Below are 20,599 nucleotides of genomic sequence, written 5' to 3' on the forward strand. Positions count from 1 at the left end.
TTACCTTCTGAATTCTGCCATCGACGTCCAGGTTGAATACTCGGTACACCGACGAAGCTGATCCCATCTCTCTCTTTCCTCCCCTCTAGCCTGTCTCGCCGTCACCTAGGTCGAGGACTCGGAATGTGAGATATAGGCTACCGCTCCGCTCCGTCGGTGACCGAGCTGGAACCCCCCCACCCGAGAGCGATCTCTGAATGGGGAAATTAAATTAGCGTTTCAACATCATCTGTCTCCGTCACTTACCTAGCTCTCTCTCATCTCATAAACTCCCTTTCTTCTCCCCCTCCCGCCCGTCTCAGCCTCCCTCAACAATCGCACATACACTGGAGAGCAGGAATTATAGTTTCCCTCTGAGCCAAAACTGCTTGAATCAACGTTGTTTCCGATTGGATTAGCAAAGTCATCAATTCAAGAGAATTTCGTATTTAAAAAAAATACTTTTAACCTAAATCCAATGACAGGGTAAAATGTTTGATTGATTTCACGTTGAATTCACGTTAGTTGACAACTCAACCACATGAAGGCCTAAGTCAAAACTAGACGTTGAACTGGCATGTGTGCCCAGTGCGTTTTTTCGCTCTCATCGCCATAGTTACTGGGTCTCCTGAAGGAAGCAGGCGCGGCTGGTACAGGTTTGCCTGCAGGTCGCCCACTCAACCCCCAGAACGCAGTCGATCTGTCTGTCCGCTACGTCCATTCAACTTTTAAAAACACAGGCTAAATTCTACCCTGAGTATGGCTATTAAAGTCATCTAACTAAACTGTACTTATTTGTCAAGGAATTTAAAAAAAATGATATGAGCTAAGGAGAGATAACCAAAGCCGGGAGCAAGCACTGTGAAAAGGGAAGTTTCAAATTGAATTTAGTTTCTTGCGTGGGCACCCGCCTGTGAGATTCACTCGATAACATATCCAGTTTTGCAGACTCGAGTCAGCTCAGATGTTTGGTGATGCATGTCAGATGAGTCATCGACGATCAAAACAATATACTAATTATACCTTCAATAAAGACTAATTGAATTTAGCCATATAATCCTGAATAATTACCTTCTGGTTTATTTAGGCACAACATGAGCAGCTAACCACCAGTTATGACTGATTTGTTAAGGACTGTTAATGTTTATTACAGGACCGTTTCAGAAAATAATAAATCATGTAATTTGTCCTGCGAGAGGAGAGAGAGATAATGTGTCAGTTCAGTGGAGGACTAGTTGTCAAAAGTGTACAGTTTTTTTGTTTACATCTGCCCCCCCCAGCTGAGACAGCTAGAGACTTCAGACCACTCTTCATCCTGACTGGAACACCTTTAGCTTGGTTGACAAAACAACTCAACATTATGCTTCAAAACCGAGATTGAGATATTTTGCTTTGGTTATAGAGGCTTCCAGAGAATTTGGTAATACAGACATGCCATCATTTTTTATTTATTTACCAAGAGGTCATTACAAATCTACAATTGTCACCAAGACCATGTAGCTATAGTGATCAAGTAAGGCTCACACATACGTCACTGAACGAAGCAACTGCCTGACAAACAACAAAAGGCACACAGTATTTCAAGTACTACCACTGAAGAACTTAGATGAACGTTTTATCTTCCTCCACGATGTGCTCTATCTCCACATAAATAAAATGCACATGTTGTTGGATGGGGTCCATTCCACTTGAATTCTGTTTAACACAGGAAGTGAACTGGAATTGACCACAGCCTCTGCATGTGCCATCATGAAAGTTAAGAATATATATATTTTCTTATAAAGATGATTATCACCTACATTTTTTCACTCATTTGGCATTTTGTGCTTTTTACACTCTAAACGGGACTTGAGTTAGCAGGCATTAGTCAAAAAGAACACATTCAAAATGTTCACATTGTAGAGGCAGAATAAATGAACTCACTCTTATATGATCATTTAAGGTTTGGGACGATGGTATTTGATATTTTCTACATCTACATAAAACATCATCACTAACGTTTTCAACATCGCACTGCCTAAAGAAAAGCTTATTCAGAAATGATTGATCCTCCTCATCAGTTTGAGTATGAAATTCTACATACCAACTCTAACACAGAATGTTACATTCATAGGATTGAAGTCACCAAACATAATAAACATCATTTGTTGATCATATACAAAATAGCAGTACCTGAATATACTTCATTTACAGAGAAAATACACCACAGAACAGAATTATATAATGGCAACTTTAAAAAAATTATAATAATACATTTCATATAAATTATAATGCATTTCCACACAATCTTTGGTTCCATAAGGCAGACCTGACAGTAAAATATATATATATATATATATTTATATATATTTAAGGCCCAGTGTGCTGTAGAACAAGTAAAACAAAAGTTATAGTGGTACGTGCTCAGAGGAACTTTGGATGGCTTGGTTGTTTGCTTATTATCTTGTTACCGAATCTTCAATCGGCTTTCATTCGGTTCTAAGGAGGTGCTGCTTCACACTAGCTCAGTTCAGTTACTGGACGGAGGTACAGGTTAGTGGCATAAGATGCAGCGTGTGTGTCTGTGCTGAGGGACAGTCTGTTCACTCCTCTGTCTGGAGTTAGTGCAAAGTGCTCAGTGCTCTTTCATCCTACAAGAGAGAAACAGAAAAACAGACTTTGATCAGGGACTATGATTTATTTATTTGCATGAGGTAAAAAATAAATAAAAAAACAAGAGATGCTCGTTAAGGCACTTCTCACTTTCAAATGTTTATAGAATAAAATCCAAAAAGTATCCTGATATAAGAAACAAATAGATTTACAGAAAGAAAATGAAAACATGATGAACCAGATTTAAAAAAAAGAGAAAGGAGGTTCAAATTAAATAATAACAATTATTATTATTATTACGGGACAAAGATAGGCAGAAGGTTATTTAATAATAAGGCACGAGGGGGTGTGGTATATGACCAACATACCACGGTTAAGGGCTGTTCTTAGGCACAACGCAATGCGGAATCCCTTGATACAGCCCTTAGCCGTGGTATATTGGCCATATATCAAACTCAGAGGTGCCTTATTGCTACTATAAACTGGTTACCAACGTAATTAGAACAGTAAAAATAAATGATTTGTCATACCCGTGGTATATGGTCTGATGTACCATAGCCGTCAGCCAATCAGCTTTCAAGCTCGAACCACTCAGTTAATAATGGGATTTATACAAAGGGTGGTGTCTCACCCTGGAGGACTATTGGTTAAAAACACATTCCAGCCCAGTGTCTATTCCACAAGTTACCACCAGCTAAATCTATGATGCTGAAATGTCTATTTACTCTGTTCCATCTCACTGTGCAATCCACTGTCTCATCAGCCCAGCCAGGCAATTTATAAACTTGAGCTCCACTATAAAAAGCATTGAGACATTAATCTCCCATTTCTTTTAGACTAGCAGTTGGTTTACAATAGTGGAGATTTGTATAAACCTTGCTTTCTCTCTCTCTGACATTTGCAACATTGTTTCAATATTGAAATTCGATCTCCAGCTGTGCCATAGTAATGAACGTGTAGGGGTCGGGATTCTGGACAAGACAGAGAGGCATGCAGCTTTTCTCAGCCAGTCAAAATCACGAATCAGCATAATTATTATGGACATATGGCAGAGGTTATTGGGATGAGTCATTGTATGGAATGTCTAGTAGATATTCCTTAATTTTGTATTTGAAGGAATTGAAGGTGTTGCAGTGCATGAGGTGGTTCCAATAACATATATATATATATATATATATATATATATATATTATATATATAAATAACACACTAGATGACTAACAGTGGGCGCTGTTTTGAAGCCACCGTTCCTCCATCTTGGTATTCCCCCACCATTGTAAAAACATCTATTACATACACCATAATGCACACTTTTAAATTATATTATGTGAGCTAAAGCTAAATATAAAAAATGAAAAAAATCTATTAAAAAAACATTTCTTAAATTTTTATTATTTGAGATTACTAGCGTTATTGTCTCCACTACAGCAAAAACAATACTTAAATCCTTGTAATTTTGTCTTTGAAACATTTAATTGAAATACTGTACAATGCCATGCGTTCACATGGAAGACTGCTCCTACTGTGGAGCGCCAATATGGCCGACAAGTGGATTCAAATGGGCAATATTAAGCACCAGCAATACAGGGTTTATATACATCATTGGGTGGTCCGGGAGACTGTTCCAAAACAACAGATGTGATGGAAGATTGACCTAATCTTGTACGGAAAAAATGGATGTGGAGATCTCTGGCAGTTCTCGTAGAATAATGAGGAACCTTAATATTGAATTTGAATAGTGTTTGGAAAGAAACGGAGAAGATTCATTTTGATTTGGAATACAAAAACAGAAACACTTGAAGATGGTTGACATAAATATTGAGGATTTAAAAAAGGCGAGGAACTGGCACGACTGTCTGAGTGAGTTGCTATCCTCACAAAAACGTTTTTGGAGAAGGAAGATGTTATTGAGGTTGTTTTTAGAAGTAGTGGCCCAGACTATATTGCAATCTGAGATAAAATAATAGATTAAGGTGTATTAGGCTACAGATAAAAACTAATATTTTCTTGGGATGAGATGTTGAACTCGTCCCATGACACCCGATAGCTTTTGCAATTTTATCAGAGAGAATTTAAATACGATATTTTTCCTCAATAAGGATACCTAGGAATTTGGTGGATTGAACAGTAGATAATTGAACAGTAGATTGATGGTAGATAACAGTAGATTGATGGTAGATAACAGTAGATTGATGGTAGATAACAGTAGATTGATGGTAGATAACAGTAGATTGATGGTAGATAACAGTAGATTGATGGTAGATAACAGTAGATCATTTAATATGGATTTCCTCTTGGGAATTGTTAAAACATTTTCTAATAAAAAGCATGTAAGATTCTGGCAATTGCTCAGTTTATCTACTTAGCCAGATGAACACGTGGGATAACACCTCTTCATGCATACGCTAACGTACCTGTAGCGTACCTTATAGCTTTGTGATTTTTATTCGTTTTTATTTGAAATTCAGTTTGGTTTCAGTTAGTTTTCAGACTTGATTTACCTGTTCCATTTCAGTTTGATAAAAGCATTTATTATTTAGTCTTTATATGATATAGTTTCAGTTTTAGTGTTAGGGACAGTATGGGTTGTAGGCCTATAGTTTCAGTTTTAGTGTTAGGGACAGTATGTGTTGTAGGCCTATAGTTTCAGTTTTAGTGTTAGGGACAGTATGGGTTGTAGGCCTATAGTTTCAGTTTTAGTGTTAGGTACAGTATGGGTTGTAGGCCTATAGTTTCAGTTTTAGTGTTAGGGACAGTATGGGTTGTAGGCCTATAGTTTCAGTTTTAGTGTTAGGGACAGTATGGGTTGTAGGCCTATAGTTTCAGTTTTAGTGTTAGGGACAGTATGGGTTGTAGGCCTATAGTTTCAGTTTTAGTGTTAGGGACAGTATGTGTTGTAGGCCTATAGTTTTAGTGTTAGGGACAGTATGTGTTGTAGGCCTATAGCAGGGGTACTCCAGTACTTTTTGAGATGGTTTGGTCACACACATTTCCTTGGTGGCAAAGTTCCAGATGGATATTGTCATTTATCGGCATAGTAACAAACCCCTGACCCCCTGACCCAATTTCATCCTGAAATTCTTTGTGGGTGCTGTTCAGATGAACTTGAAAATGTGTTTCCGCATGTAATTTTTTTTAAACCTTCATTTAACCAGGCAAGTCAGTTAAGAACAAATTCTTATTTTCAATTACGGTGTAAGAACTGCCTTGTTCACCCTCTGTTCTACACACGCTGCCATCTTTTGTGCTTTTGCGATCGGCCACTTGCTGGTGTTGGGTTTGCTGCCGCCATTGTTCACAGCTATGGTCCGCGACCTCCCTCAGATTTTGTCCCTGTTAGCTACTGATAGCTAGTGACAGTGATGCACAAGCCAGGCCTATTTGAAAGATTGCCATCTACTGTCAGCATTTACCCGCCAGATTCAAAAGCTCACAAACCCCATTAGGAAAAAAAAAGGTTGAAAACCCGATTTGATTTTTAGAACGGGAGAAAAATAAACTACAATTAAACAATGTATTTTTAGTTTGTTTCACAGTGAAATATAATCGTTTTAGTTTTTCAAAAGTTTTTATTTATTTTATTTCAGTTTACTAAATAGTTTCTCCAATTGTAGTTTCAGTTTTGATTACTATAATAACCTTGAAGCTTCCAATCATCGTACTAACGCTAATTAGCATTGACTAGCGAAACCACCCAACTTACGTCATAATACACACAGACATAAAAATGGTATCCACAAGTTCATCTGACTGATTTATCAGTATTTCTGTGACATACAGTGAGTGGGGTTTCCGAAATGATTGACACCCTTGATAAAGATGAGCAAAAACGACTGTATAAAATAAAAATAGAGCTATATTGTATGCTCAAAACATTTTGATAATTATATTATTTTATAGTAATACAGTGGGAAGAAAAAGTATGTGAACCCTTTAGAATTACCTGGATTTCTGAATAAATTGGTCATGTAATTTCATCGGATCTTCATCTAAGTCACAACAATAGACAAAACACAGTCTGCTTAAACCAATAACACACAAACAATTATAATTTGTCATGTCTTCATTGAACACACCGTGTAAACATTCACAGTGCAGGGCGGACAAAGTATGTGAACCCTTGGATTTAATAACAGGTTGACCCTCCATTGGCAGCAATGACCTCAAACCAACATTTTCTGTAGTTGTGGATCAGATCGGCACAACGGTCAGGAGGAATTTTGGACCATTCTTCTTTACAAAACTGTTTCAGTTCCACAATATTCTTGGGATGTCTGGTGTGAACTGCTCTCTCGAGGTCATGCCACAGCATCTCAATCGGGTAGAGGTCAGGACTGACTGGGCCACTCCAGAAGGCATATTTTCTTCTGTTCAAGCCATTTTGTTGATGATTTACTTCTGTCTAATGGGCTGTTGTCCTGTTGCATCACCTAACTTCTGTTGAGCTTCATTTGGAGGACAGATAGCCTTACATTCTCCTGCAAAATGTCTAGATAAACTTGGGAGTTCATTTTTCTGTTGATGATAGCAAGCTGTCCAGGCCCAGAGGCAGCAAAGCAGCCCCAAACCTTGATGCTCCCTCCACCAGACTTTACAGTCGGGATGAGGTTTTCATGTTGGTGTTCCTTCCAAACAACAACACAATTTTAGTTTCATCTGGCCACAGAATATTTTGCCAGTAGCGCTGTGGAACATCCAGGTGCTTTTTTACAAACGTCAGACGTGCAACAATGTTGTTTTGGAACAGCAGTGGCTTCTTCTGTGGTGTCCTCCCATGAACACCATTCTTCTTTAGTGTTTTACGTATTGTAGACTCGTCAACAGAGATGTTAGCATGTTACAGAGATTTCTGTAAGTCTTTAGCTGACACTCTAGGATTCTTCTTAACCTCATTGAGCATTCTGCCATGTTGCAGTCATTTTTGCAGGACGGCCACTCCTAGGGACAGCAGCATCAGTGCTGAACTTTCTCTATTTATAGACAATTTGTCTTACCATGGACTGATGAACATCAAGGCTTTTAGAGATAGCTGTGTAACCCTTTCCAGCTTTATTCAAGTCAACAAATCTTAAATCGTAGGTCTTCTGAGATCTCTTTTGTTCGAGGCATGGTTCACATCAGGCAATGCATTTTGTGAATAGCAAACTCCAATTTTGTAAATGTTTTTTTATAGGGCAAGGCAGCTATAACAAACATCTCCAATCTCATCTCATTGATTGGACTCCAGTTTAGCTGACTCCAATTTGCTTTTGGAAAAGTCATTAGCCTAGGGGTTCACATACTTTTCCCAACCTACACTGTGAATGTTTTAATGATGTATTGAATATAGACAAGAAAAATACAATAATTTGTGTGTTATTAGTATTAAGCACACTGTGTTTGTCTATTGTTGTGACTTCGTCAAATTTTAAGTGACATTTATGCAGAAATCCAGGTAATTCCAAAAGGGTTCACATATTTGCCACTGTACAATTGCTCAAAGAAAGAGATTTTGTTTAACAAGTAATACATTTTGTCTTCTCTCAAAAAGTTACACGTCAAAATTGACACCTCTAAAGAGTCTTATAAATAAAGTAGTCAAAAGTGAAGTATTTGGTCCGGTTTTCCTAGAGCACAATGACTACATCAAGGTAGTGACTACAAACTTGTTGGATGCATTTGCAATTAGTTTTAGTTGCGTTTCAGATTATTTTGTGCCCAATAGAAATTATTGGTAAATAATGTGTCATTTTGGAGTTACTTTTTAGTATAAATAAGAATATAATACATTTCTTAACATTTCTACTATAATGTGGATGCTACCATGATTACAGATAATCCTGAATGAATCGTGAATAATGATGATTGAGAAAGTTACAGAAGGTCAAAGATCATACCCCAAAGACATGCTAACCTCTCACTTTGACCAATAACAGAGGAGGTTAGCATGTCTTGGTGGTATGATCGTAGAACATAGATCATCAACATAGAACATGATCAGTGGCCTCAATCATGATTATCAAGCCTGGATACCACCCTAATACAATAGGTAGAATATACACCAAACAGAGAGAAGTCACTTACTCTACTGTGGTGCTGCCGGAACGAGGTTTAACCACGGTGGCAGCGGTCAGCTCCTTTGTCACCAGCCGCAGCAACAGCTACAGAGAAAGCACATCCACACACATTAAAACCTAATTCTATGAGATCTACACACATTAAAACCTCATTCCATGAAATCCACACACACATTAATGCACATTTCAGGTCAACTATTTAGAAGATTAGCATGCGCACACACCACCAGTGCTAGGAAGTCAGCTGCCATCAGCATGTAGAAGACCTGGTTCCATCCCCGTGACGACAACACTCCTGCCAGGAGGGGACCTATCGCTGCACCTGAGAAGAAAACATCATCCCAGGACAGTTAGTAAGTCACAGAGATAGTCCTATGCTGAATTCGAAAGCAACCCGTGGTTGTTAGCTACCGCCTTGTGGAGCTAATTTATCATGTAGGATCTACTGGTGGGGCTGGAGGTGACCCGGAGAAGAGGGCGAGAGACTAACCTACTGATCCTGTGCCGTCGATGATGGCTGTGACAGTAGAAAGGGCTCTGGAGTTGCCCTTCAGGCTCTTGTGTGTTCCCTGGAGTCAAAAGGTCAAACAGAGAGAGACAGGATTTGAGGTCAGAGAGAGACGGGATTTGAGGTCAGAGAGAGGCGGGATTTGAGGTCAGAGAGAGGCGGGATTTGAGGTCAGAGAGAGGCGGGATTTGAGGTCAGAGAGAGGCGGGATTTGAGGTCAGAGAGAGGCAAGATTTGAGGTCAGAGAGAGGCAAGATTTGAGGTCAGAGAGAGGCGAGATTTGAGGTCAGAGAGAGGCGAGATTTGAGGTCAGAGAGAGGCGGGATTTGAGGTCAGAGAGAGACAGGATTTGAGGTCAGAAAGAGGCGAGATTTGAGGTCAGAGAGAGGCGGGATTTGAGGTCAGAGAGAGGCGAGATTTGAGGTCAGAGAGAGGCGAGATTTGAGGTCAGAGAGAGGCGAGATTTGAGGTCAGAGAGAGACGGGATTTGAGGTCAGAGAGAGGCGGGATTTGAGGTCAGAGAGAGGCGGGATTTGAGGTCAGAGAGAGGCGGGATTTGAGGTCAGAGAGAGGCGGGATTTGAGGTCAGAGAGAGGCGAGATTTGAGGTCAGAGAGAGGCGAGATTTGAGGTCAGAGAGAGGCGTGATTTGAGGTCAGAGAGAGGCGAGATTTGAGGTCAGAGAGAGGCGAGATTTGAGGTCAGAGAGAGGCGGGATTTGAGGTCAGAAAGAGGCGAGATTTGAGGTCAGAGAGAGGCGGGATTTGAGGTCAGAGAGAGGCGGGATTTGAGGTCAGAGAGAGGCGGGATTTGAGGTCAGAGAGAGGCGAGATTTGAGGTCAGAGAGAGGCGAGATTTGAGGTCAGAGAGAGGCGAGATTTGAGGTCAGAGAGAGGCGAGATTTGAGGTCAGAGAGAGGCGAGATTTGAGGTCAGAGAGAGGCGAGATTTGAGGTCAGAGAGAGGCGAGATTTGAGGTCAGAGAGAGGCGAGATTTGAGGTCAGAGAGAGACAGGATTTGAGGTCAGAGAGAGGCGAGATTTGAGGTCAGAGAGAGACAGGATTTGAGGTCAGAGAGAGGCGAGATTTGAGGTCAGAGAGAGGCGAGATTTGAGGTCAGAGAGAGGCGAGATTTGAGGTCAGAGAGAGGCGAGATTTGAGGTCAGAGAGAGACAGGATTTGAGGTCAGAGAGAGGCGGGATTTGAGGTCAGAGAGATGCAAGATTTGAGGTCAGAGAGAGGCGAGATTTGAGGTCAGAGAGAGACAGGATTTGAGGTCAGAGAGAGGCGGGATTTGAGGTCAGAGAGATGCGAGATTTGAGGTCAGAGAGAGACAGGATTTGGGGTCAGAGAGATGCAAGATTTGAGGTCAGAGAGAGACAGGATTTGAGGTCAGAGAGAGACAGGATTTGAGGTCAGAGAGAGACAGGATTTGAGGTCAGAGAGAGACAGGATTTGAGGTCAGAGAGAGGCGAGATTTGAGGTCAGAGAAAGACAGGATTTGAGGTCAGAGAGAGACAGGATTTGAGGTCAGAGAGAGGCGAGATTTGAGGTCAGAGAGAGACAGGATTTGAGGTCAGAGAGAGACAGGATTTGAGGTCAGAGAGAGGCGAGATTTGAGGTCAGAGAGAGACAGGATTTGAGGTCAGAGAGAGGCGAGATTTGAGGTCAGAGAGAGACAGGATTTGAGGTCAGAGAGAGGCGAGATTTGAGGTCAGAGAGAGACAGGATTTGAGGTCAGAGAGAGACAGGATTTGAGGTCAGAGAGAGACAGGATTTGAGGTCAGAGAGAGACAGGATTTGAGGTCAGAGAGAGGCGAGATTTGAGGTCAGAGAGAGACAGGATTTGAGGTCAGAGAGAGGCGAGATTTGAGGTCAGAGAGAGGCGGGATTTGAGGTCAGAAAGAGGCAGGATTTGAGGTCAGAGGCGAGATTTGAGGTCAGAGAGAGGCGAGATTTGAGGTCAGAGAGAGGCCCACACACAGGAAATACTGAAATATTATGGCCACTCAAAGTTTAGGAAGATAAAACTAGGGAGGATTATAAACTGTGTAAAAGGATAGCGAGACAGACTCGCAACACACACACACACACACACACACACACACACACACACACACTCACCAGATCAGCAGACACTGCTGTTGTAATAAGGGCATATGGTCCATTCACTAGCCCTCCACACACCAGCAGCATACCTAGGAGGTACACGGCACATCAAAACACCATTCACTTGATCGTTGGTTGAATGTCAAAACCAACCAAGCTTGTGACATAACACTGTTCACCTGTAAGTCATTTACAGTCAAAATAGCACAGCCAATATAAGTCAATGGGCTCATGAGAGGATTCAGTCAATCCCTCAACACAAACTGGAGAATATGAGAATGTATCCCTACCGATGGTGGGTCCCAGTCCAAACTCACTGATCATAGAAAAGCCATAAAGCTGAAACAAAGAACAAAAAACAACAGCTATCAAATACACTGAGTGGACAAAACATTAAGAACACCTGTGTACACAAAACATTAAGAACACCTGTGTACACAAAACATTAAGAACACCTGTGTACACAAAACATTAAGAACACTTGCTCTTTCCATGACAGACTGACCAGGTGAATCCAGGTGAAAGATATGATCCCTTATTGATGTGACTTGTTAAATCCACTTCAAAATCAGTGTAGATAAAGGGGGGGAGACAGGTTGAAGAATGATTTATAAAAACTTTGAGACAATTGAAATATACTGAACAAAAATATAGACGCAGGATGCAACAATTTTAATGATTTTACAGTTCATATAAGGAAATCAGTCAATTGAAATACATTCATTAGGCCCTAATCTATGGATTTCACATGACTAGAAATACAGACATGCATCTGTTGGTCACAGATACCTAAAGGTAGGGGCGTGGATCAGAAAACCAGTCAGTATCTGGTGTGACCATCATTTGCCTCATGCAGCGCGACACATCTCCTTCACATAGAGTTGATCAGGCTGTTGATTGTGGCCTGTGGAATGTTGTCCCACTCCTCTTCAATGGCTGTGCGAAGTAGCTGGATATTGGCCTGAACTGGATCACGTTGTCGTACACGTTGATCCAGAGCATCCCAAACATGCTCAATGGGTGACATGTCTGGAGAGTATGCAGGCAATGGGAGAACTGGGGCATTTTCAGCTTCCAAGAATTGTGTACAGATCCTTGCAACATGGGGCCGTGCATTATCATGCTGAAATATGAGGTGATGGAGGTGGATGAATGGCACGACAATGGACCTCAGGATCTCGTCACAGCCTTTCTGTGCATTCAAATTGCCATCAATAAAATGCAATAGTGTTCGTTGTCCATAGCTTATGCCTGCCCATACCATAACCCCACTGCCACACCATGGGGGTCTCTGACATCAGCAAACCGCTTGCCCACACAACACCATACAGGCTGTGTGCCATCTCCCCGGTACAGTTGAAACTGTGATTCATCTGTGATGGTCTGCAGTTGTGAGGCCGGTTGGACGCACTGCCAAATTCTCTAAAACAAAGTTTGGAGGCGGCTTATGGAAGATAAATTAACATTAAATTCTCTGGCAACAGCTCTGGTGGACATTCCTGCAGTCAGCGTGCCAATTGCACATTGTGTTGTGTGACAAAACTGCACATTTTAGAGAGGCCTTTTGTCCCCAGCACAAGGTGCACCTGTGTAATGATCATGGTGTTTGATCCGCTTCTTGATATGTCACACCTGTGAGGTGGATGGATTATCTTGGTAAAAGAGAAAATGCTCACAAACAGGGATGTAAACAAATTTGTGCACAAAATTTGAGAGAAATAAGGTTTTTGGAACCTTTGGAAGGTATGGAACATTTCTGTGATATTTTATTTCAGCTCATGAAACATGGGACCAACAATTTACTTTTTATATTTTTGTTCAGTGTAGATTTTGTATGTGTGCCATTCAGAGGTTGAACGGGAAAGAAAATATTTAAGTGTCTTTTGACCGGGGTACGGTAGTGGGTGTCAGGCGCACCGGTTTGAGTGTCAAGAACTGCAACGCTGCTGGGTTTTTCACACTCAACAGTTTCCTGTGTGTATCAAGAATGGTCCACCACCCAAAGGACATCCAGCCAACTTGATAACTGTGGGAAGCATTGGAGTCAACGTGGGCCAGCATCCCTGTGGAACGCTTTCGACACCTGGCAGAGTCCATGCCCTGACCAATCAAATCAAATTGTATTTGTCACATACACATGTTTAGCAGCCAACTTGGTTAGCAGCCAATTGAAGCTGTTCCGAGGGCAAAACTGGAGGGTGAAAATTAATATTAGGAAGGTGTTCTTAAATGTTTTGTACACTCAGTGTACATGTCCTGTAAGGTTCATGATGCATGCTCATATTTTTATTCATTGAGATGATCAACTGTGATTCCTGTCCTGTACAACAGGGGGAGGCAGAGAGAGAGGCAGAGACAGAGAGAAACGGACCGACTCACAGTAGGAGCAGCCAGCAGCAGCATCACTGCACAGGTAGTGGCCCTCTTTCCCAGCTTATCAGATATGACCCCAGCCAGGATTCCCCCTATACAGACAGACAGACAGACTATGTGATGAGCACAACAATCAAGACAATAGGAGTGGTTTGAGGGTAGTTATATTCCAATGATGTCTATTAGTTTCCAATGATAATCTCAACAAATAAAAAACAATCTCTGACACAAAACACACAAAAGGAGCAGAAACATCCAGATCATAAGACAGTTATATGGTTCGTTTTGACATCATGAAGCTACATGAAAAAAAAAACAGATGTAAAAACAACCACTGGAAAAACTAAAAAAGGGAACATACCCACAATTCCTCCCACGTCAAACAGAGTGGAGAGCTCTCCGGCCTTCTTGGCATCTAGGTGAGCTGAGACAGAGAGACAGACAGCACATTATCTCAACACACCCTCTGGCAAACAAAACAAGTGACATACTAATAATGCTACCTGGCAGAGCACGGGAACAACTACCTGGCAGAGCACGGGAACAACTACCTGGCAGAGCACGGGAACAACTACCTGGCAGAGCACGGGAACAACTACCTGGCAGAGCACGGGAATAACTACCTGGCAGAGCTGACCATGAAACATCAAGACCTAATGTCAAATAGTCATCAGACAAAGACTGAATGCCCTGACATGCAAGATATACTAGATGTCTCTTACCACAATGCCCAAATAGAGTTTCTATACAGATATAGCAGGGGGTGTTGGTGAACTGAGTGTAGTGTAATGTACATACCAGTGATGTGAAGTAGTTAAGTAGTACTTTTAAAGTATTTTTACCTAAGTAGTGTTTTGGGGAATCTGTCATTTACTATTAATATATTTTTGACAACTTTTACTTTTACTCCACTACATTCCTAAAGAAAATAATGTACTTTTTACTCCATACATTTTCCCTGATACACCTAAAAGTACTCATTACATTTAGAATGATCAATCAGGACAGAATTATGGCATCTATCAATATAACACCTTGTCATCCCTACTGCCTCTGATCTGGCGGACTCACGAAACACAAAATACTGTGTTTGTAAATGATGTCTGAGTGTTGGAGTGTGCCCCTGTCTGTCCGTAATTAAAAATAATAAGAAAACCGTGCCGTCTGGTTTGCTTAATATCAGGACTTTGATGTATGGCATTTACTTTTACTTTTACTCAGGTATGACAATTTTGTACTTTTTCTACCACTGACCTTAAGTACATTTGAAACCAGATACTTTTAGACTTTTACTCAAGTAGTATTTTGCTGGGTAACTTTCACTTTTACTTGAGTAATTTTTCTGTTAAGGTATCTTTACTTTTACTCAAGTATGATAATCAAGTCATTTTTCTGTCAAGGTATCTTTACTTTCACTCAAGTATGATAATCAAGTCATTTTTCTGTCAAGGTATCTTTACTTTCACTCAAGTATGACAATCGAGTCATTTTCCCACCACTGCAACACACCTGCTTTCGTGATGTAGAGCGGCAACCAGAAGAGGAAAGTGTAGCTGACCAGCTTGGCAAACAGCAAACACAGAGAGAACTCGATCACTCCCTGGATGGAGAAAGAGAGAGAAGCAGACTGTCAACAAATAAACGCTATATAGTTGTCTAGAATAGAAAGGTACTTGGTTTATGTTTAGGGCCAGCGTTTTCCCCAGTTGCTTACACAGTACCTATGCAATTCTTTTTGATCTATTTAAGAGCCGGCAGGGTTCCGCTGCCCCTTGTACTTGATTTGATCAATTAAGGTCATTGATTAGATAGGAACTCCCCTCACCTGGTTGTGTAGGTCTTAAATTGGACTTGAATTGAAAGAAAATAACAAAAACCAGCCGATACAAGCCCTCCAGGAAATGAGTTTGACACCCTGGCTTTGGGGAACAGGGCCTGGGCGTTGGTGTGTGTGTGTGTCATACGGGGTTGGTGGCACATTAAAAATGGGGAGGGCTCGTGGTAATGGCTGGAGAGGAAACAGTGGAATGGTATCCATTTGTTCCGTTCCACACTATTATGAGCCTTCCTCCCCTCAGTAGCATTTTTGTTTAACTATCCTTGTGGGTACCAGAAGTCTTCATAAGGATAGTAAAACAAGGACAATTCTGACATGTTGGGAAATGTTGCTGTTCCCTACAAGTAAAAATGCTATTTTAGACTTGAACATTACAGTTAGGCTTAGGTTTAGTGTTGGGGTTAGGAATAAGGGTTTAGGAATGAGGAGTAAGGGGTTAGGGGTAGGTTTAGTGTTAGGAGTTAGGGTTAGTGCTAGGGTTAAGGGTTAGGTGTAGTTTTAGGGTTAAGGGTTTAGGGTTATGTGTAGTTTTAGGGTTAGGGGTTTAGGGTTAAGGGTTAGGTGTAGTTTTAGGATTAGGGGTTTAGGGTTAAGGTTTAGGTGTAGTTTTAGGGTTAGGGGTTAAGGGTTAGGTGTAGTTTTAGGGTTAGGGGTTAAGGGTTAGGTGTAGTTTTAGGGTTAGGGGTTTAGGGTTAAGGGTTAGGTGTAGTTTTAGGATTAGGGGTTTAGGGTTAAGGTTTAGGTGTAGTTTTAGGGTTAGGGGTTAAGGGTTAGGTGTAGTTTTAGGGTTAGGGGTTAAGGGTTAGGTGTAGTTTTAGGGTTAGGGGTTTAGGGTTAAGGGTTAGGTGTAGTTTTAGGGTTAGGGGTTTAGGGTTAAGGTTTAGGTGTAGTTTTAGGGTTAGGGGTTAAGGGTTAGGTGCAGTTTTAGGGGTTTAGGGTTAAGGGTTAGGTGTAGTTTTAGGGTTAGGGGTTTAGGGTTATGTGTAGTTTTAAGGTTAGGGGTTTAGGGTTAAGGTTTAGGTGTAGTTTTAGGGTTAGGGGTTAGGTGTAGTTTTAGGGTTAGGTGTAGTTTTAGGGTTAGGGGTTTAGGGTGAAGGAACAAAGGATTTGGGATGGGAATCAATTATTTGGTCCCCACAAGGATATCAATACATAAGTGTGTGTGTGATATGGGTGGTGTGAGTGTGTGTGTGTGTGTGTGTGTGTGTGTGTGTGTGCGTGTGTGTGTGATATGGGTGGTGTGAGAGCTCAGGTGACTGACCGGTATGCGTAGTGCTCCCATGAAGCTGATGGCCGAGGGCTCCGATTCGCTCTTCACCACTACCACCTGCTGTACAGGGAGCAGCAGCTCTGTGTCCCAGTTCTGAGAGGGAGACCAAGGGTTAATAACACAGATCTAGATACAGACATTAACCAAAAAACACAGACAAACTCAGATAAAAACAGACACACACCTGAGATTTGCCTCCTTGTTTGTACGAATGATAGAGCTGGTTATGTCCATTCACCCCTTTCCAGCTATTGGTCAGCTTCTACATTAGAAAACAAAACCAAGTACAACACCATTTACCATCATGTTACAGAATCCACATGAAGCTACAGTCAGCTTCATGTGGATTCTGTAACATGATGGTGAAAACTGACTGTAGCTTCATGTGGATTCTGTAACATGATGGTGAAAACTACAGTCCGTTTCCACCATCATGTTACAGAATCTACATGAAGCTAGTCAGTTTTCACCATCATGTTACAGAATCCACAGGAAGCTACATTCAGTTTCCACCATCATGTTACAGAATCCACATGAAGCTACATTCAGTTTTCACCATCATGTTACAGAATCCACATGAAGCTACAGTCAGCTTCATGTGGATTCTGTAACATGATGGTGAAAACTGACTGTAGCTTCATGTGGATTCTGTAACATGATGGTGAAAACTACAGTCCGTTTCCACCATCATGTTACAGAATCTACATGAAGCTAGTCAGTTTTCACCATCATGTTACAGAATCCACAGGAAGCTACATTCAGTTTCCACCATCATGTTACAGAATCCACATGAAGCTACATTCAGTTTTCACCATCATGTTACAGAATCCACATGAAGCTACATTCAGTTTTCACCAGCAAGATGCAGTGTTCCAGCAGCCACCAATGTAAACATCTGTAACGCAGTTCAAAGTCGTGTGGGAGGATGAAAACATCACCTGTCAATCAAGAATAACCCTAAATAAAGATTTTACAATGAATCCACCCACATTGTAAACAATTATGTTTTGTTTCCCTTTTGGACGTGTGACACTCAGGTACTCTGCTGCTACCAGTGGGATAAAGTGGGAGACAGTTGTTATGGAAACGATGCTATTCAGGCAAATTCTGAAGACGTGGGCTACGCACAATGAAACCACTCATGGCTCACAAAACAAAAAAAAACAATGTCCACAACACATTTCCAAAATGGCACTTACACTCGGCATAGGACAAAAACAAGGGGGCTTTGTCTGTGAGATTCATACCTCTGAAATGTCGTCCCCATATTATGTCTATACTAAAAGATGCTTTGGGAGACACCCAGAGAGACATGATAAGTACTCACAGTGTTGCTGGAAGCAGGGTTCTGTACATCATGGATGCTTTTCAAATCATTTGGATCTGCAGACGACAAAACCAGGTCAGATTAGATGTCAGCATGCAAACGTTTTACCATTCCAAAAATCATGCACTTCTCTGAGGTCAACGGCAAGAAAGTCCCTTCCCATCTTCCTACAACCAGTCACAGAGCAGTACTCACGTTCGATGAGGAAGAGGAAGCAGACGACGCCCATAGCAGCGATGACGAGGCCGGGGACGATGAAGGACAGGCCCCAGTTGGAGGAGACCCAGTAACCTGCGATCAAAGAGCCCAGGATGTTGCCCACTGAGGTATGGGAGTTCCATATGCCCATGATCAGACCCCTCCTGTAGGGAACACCGGTTAAAACAGGGTTAGGATATAGTGTTCTGATCAGTTAAAACAGGGTTAGGATATAGTGTTCTGATCAGTTAAAACAGGGTTAGGATATAGTGTTCTGATCAGTTAAAACAGGGTTAGGATATAGTGTTCTGATCAGTTAAAACAGGGTTAGGATATAGTGTTCTGATCAGTTAAAACAGGGTTAGGATATAGTGTTCTGATCAGTTAAAACAGGGTTAGGATATAGTGTTCTGATCAGTTAAAACAGGGTTAGGATATAGTGTTCTGATCAGTTAAAACAGGGTTAGGATAGTGTTCTGATCAGACCCCTCCTGATTAGGGGTCTGACCCACCAAATAACATAGTTAAATTCCTATTGTAACTTCAACGTATCTGAACTATAGCGGAATCATCAGAATAATAACAACAACAACAAATCTTGTGGCTTACCTTCCCTTCCCAAACCAGTTACCGATGCACGTGACCACACTGGGCCAGCCAGTGGTCTGAACCAAGCCATTGGCCACCTGAGGCAGCGGAGAAACACACAGAGGAGTATGTTGTGTTAGACTTGGGAGCAACGATAGCAGCTAGAAAAACATTCAGAATACAGAATAGTTGTTCTCTGATCTCGCCAACATTTGTGTGTGTGTGTGTGTGTGTGTGTGGCATTCTATGTATGCGTTTGATTCACCTGGACAAATATATAGAAGCTGAGGTTGTGGATGTTGTAGATGCGGCCCAGACCAAACAGACAGGTGAAGAGGCCACTCATCAGCATGCCGAACGTCAGGTACAGACGAATAGGCAGGCGCTCGCCGATGATGCCACTGCGGGACGCACAATGATGACACAATCATAGGAATAGACACAATCTCCTCCCAGGTTCAGGACTTAACATCACTAGGCCTCTTATAGAATACAAAACTGTCACCAAATCAGATCTTCAGCATTGACACTCTTGCTCAAGTTAAAATAGCAGCTAGCAGTAAGATAATGGTGGGTATTCCTAATCACCTGACCTGTCCAGGATCAACTCCAATACCTTTCTAGCTAATAACACAGCCAGAGATTTCCCCCTGGTCAGGTTAAATGGACAGCCTGGATGAGGCCTTACCTGAGGTACATTCCCACAGCGTAGGCACAGAGGAAGGAGTAGTCCATGGCTCCCAGAAGCTGCTTATAGTTGCTTTTATCTAGAAATGGCGAAAAAAAGTTTTTGCATAAGAATAACATCAATTCAACCAATGGCCACTTACAGTGGGGCAAAAAAGTATTTAGTCAGCCACCAATTGTGCAAGTTCTCCCACTTAAAAAGATGAGGCCTGTAATTTTCATCATAGGTACACTTCAACTATGACAGACAAAATGAGAAAAAAAATCCAGAAAAATCACATTGTAGGATTTTTTATGAATTTATTGGCAAATTATGGTGGAAAATAAACTTTTGTTATTGACCAAATACTTATCTCAATACTTTGTTATATACCCTTTGTTGGCAATGACAGAGGTCAAACATTTTCTGTAAGTCTTCACAAGGTTCACACACACTGTTGCTGGTATTTTGGCCCATTCCTCCATGCAGATCTCCTCTAGAGCACTGATGTTTTGGGGCTGTTGCTGGGCAACGCAGACTTTCAACTCCCTACAAAGATTTTCTATGGGGTTGAGATCTGGAGACTGGCTAGGCCACTCCAGGACCTTGAAGCCACTCCTTCGTTGCCTGGGCGGTGTGTTTGGGATCATTGTCATGCTGAAAGACCCAGCCACGTTTCATCTTCAATGCCCTTGCTGATGGAAGGAGGTTTTCACTCAAAATCTCACGATACATGGCCCCATTAATTCTTTCCTTTACACTGATCAGTCGTCCTGGTCCCTTTGCAGAAAAACAGCCCCAAAGCATGATGTTTCCACCCCCATGCTTCACAGTAGGTATGGTGTTCTTTGGATGCAACTCAGCATTCTTTGTCCTCCAAACACAACGAGTTGAGTTTTTACCAAAAAGTTATTTTTTGGTTTCATCTGACCACATGACATTCTCCCAATCTTCTTCTGGATCATCCAAATGCTCTCTAGCAAACTTCAGACGGGCCTGGACATGTACTGGCTTAAGCAGGGGGACACGCCTGGCACTGCAGGATTTGAGTCCCTGGCGGCGTAGTGTGTTACTGATAGTAGGCTTTGTTACTTTGG

At 41.6% G+C, this 20,599-nt stretch overlaps 1 protein-coding gene across 1 annotated transcript in view; it reads right to left on the minus strand.

Annotated features, from left to right (window-relative positions):
• Positions 1-1,395: 1,395 nt before the first annotated feature.
• LOC139405515 (glucose-6-phosphate exchanger SLC37A1-like) overlaps positions 1,396-20,599 on the minus strand; it is a 29,410-nt gene continuing 10,206 nt past the window's right edge. The window contains exons 5-20 of the mRNA XM_071147917.1: positions 19,524-19,602; positions 19,101-19,236; positions 18,857-18,933; positions 18,245-18,411; positions 18,050-18,105; positions 16,907-16,984; positions 16,714-16,815; positions 15,125-15,215; positions 13,977-14,039; positions 13,622-13,707; positions 11,533-11,581; positions 11,258-11,331; positions 9,118-9,196; positions 8,852-8,949; positions 8,635-8,711; positions 1,396-2,609 (exon numbers count right to left, since the gene is read on the minus strand). Of these exons, the coding sequence (XP_071004018.1) occupies positions 2,594-2,609; positions 8,635-8,711; positions 8,852-8,949; positions 9,118-9,196; positions 11,258-11,331; positions 11,533-11,581; positions 13,622-13,707; positions 13,977-14,039; positions 15,125-15,215; positions 16,714-16,815; positions 16,907-16,984; positions 18,050-18,105; positions 18,245-18,411; positions 18,857-18,933; positions 19,101-19,236; positions 19,524-19,602 (1,328 nt within the window). The 3' untranslated portion in view covers positions 1,396-2,593. The remainder of the gene's footprint in view (positions 2,610-8,634; positions 8,712-8,851; positions 8,950-9,117; positions 9,197-11,257; positions 11,332-11,532; positions 11,582-13,621; positions 13,708-13,976; positions 14,040-15,124; positions 15,216-16,713; positions 16,816-16,906; positions 16,985-18,049; positions 18,106-18,244; positions 18,412-18,856; positions 18,934-19,100; positions 19,237-19,523; positions 19,603-20,599) is intronic.

This window comes from Oncorhynchus clarkii, chromosome 3 (assembly GCF_045791955.1).
Source record: "Oncorhynchus clarkii lewisi isolate Uvic-CL-2024 chromosome 3, UVic_Ocla_1.0, whole genome shotgun sequence".
Classification (NCBI taxonomy): domain Eukaryota; kingdom Metazoa; phylum Chordata; class Actinopteri; order Salmoniformes; family Salmonidae; genus Oncorhynchus; species Oncorhynchus clarkii.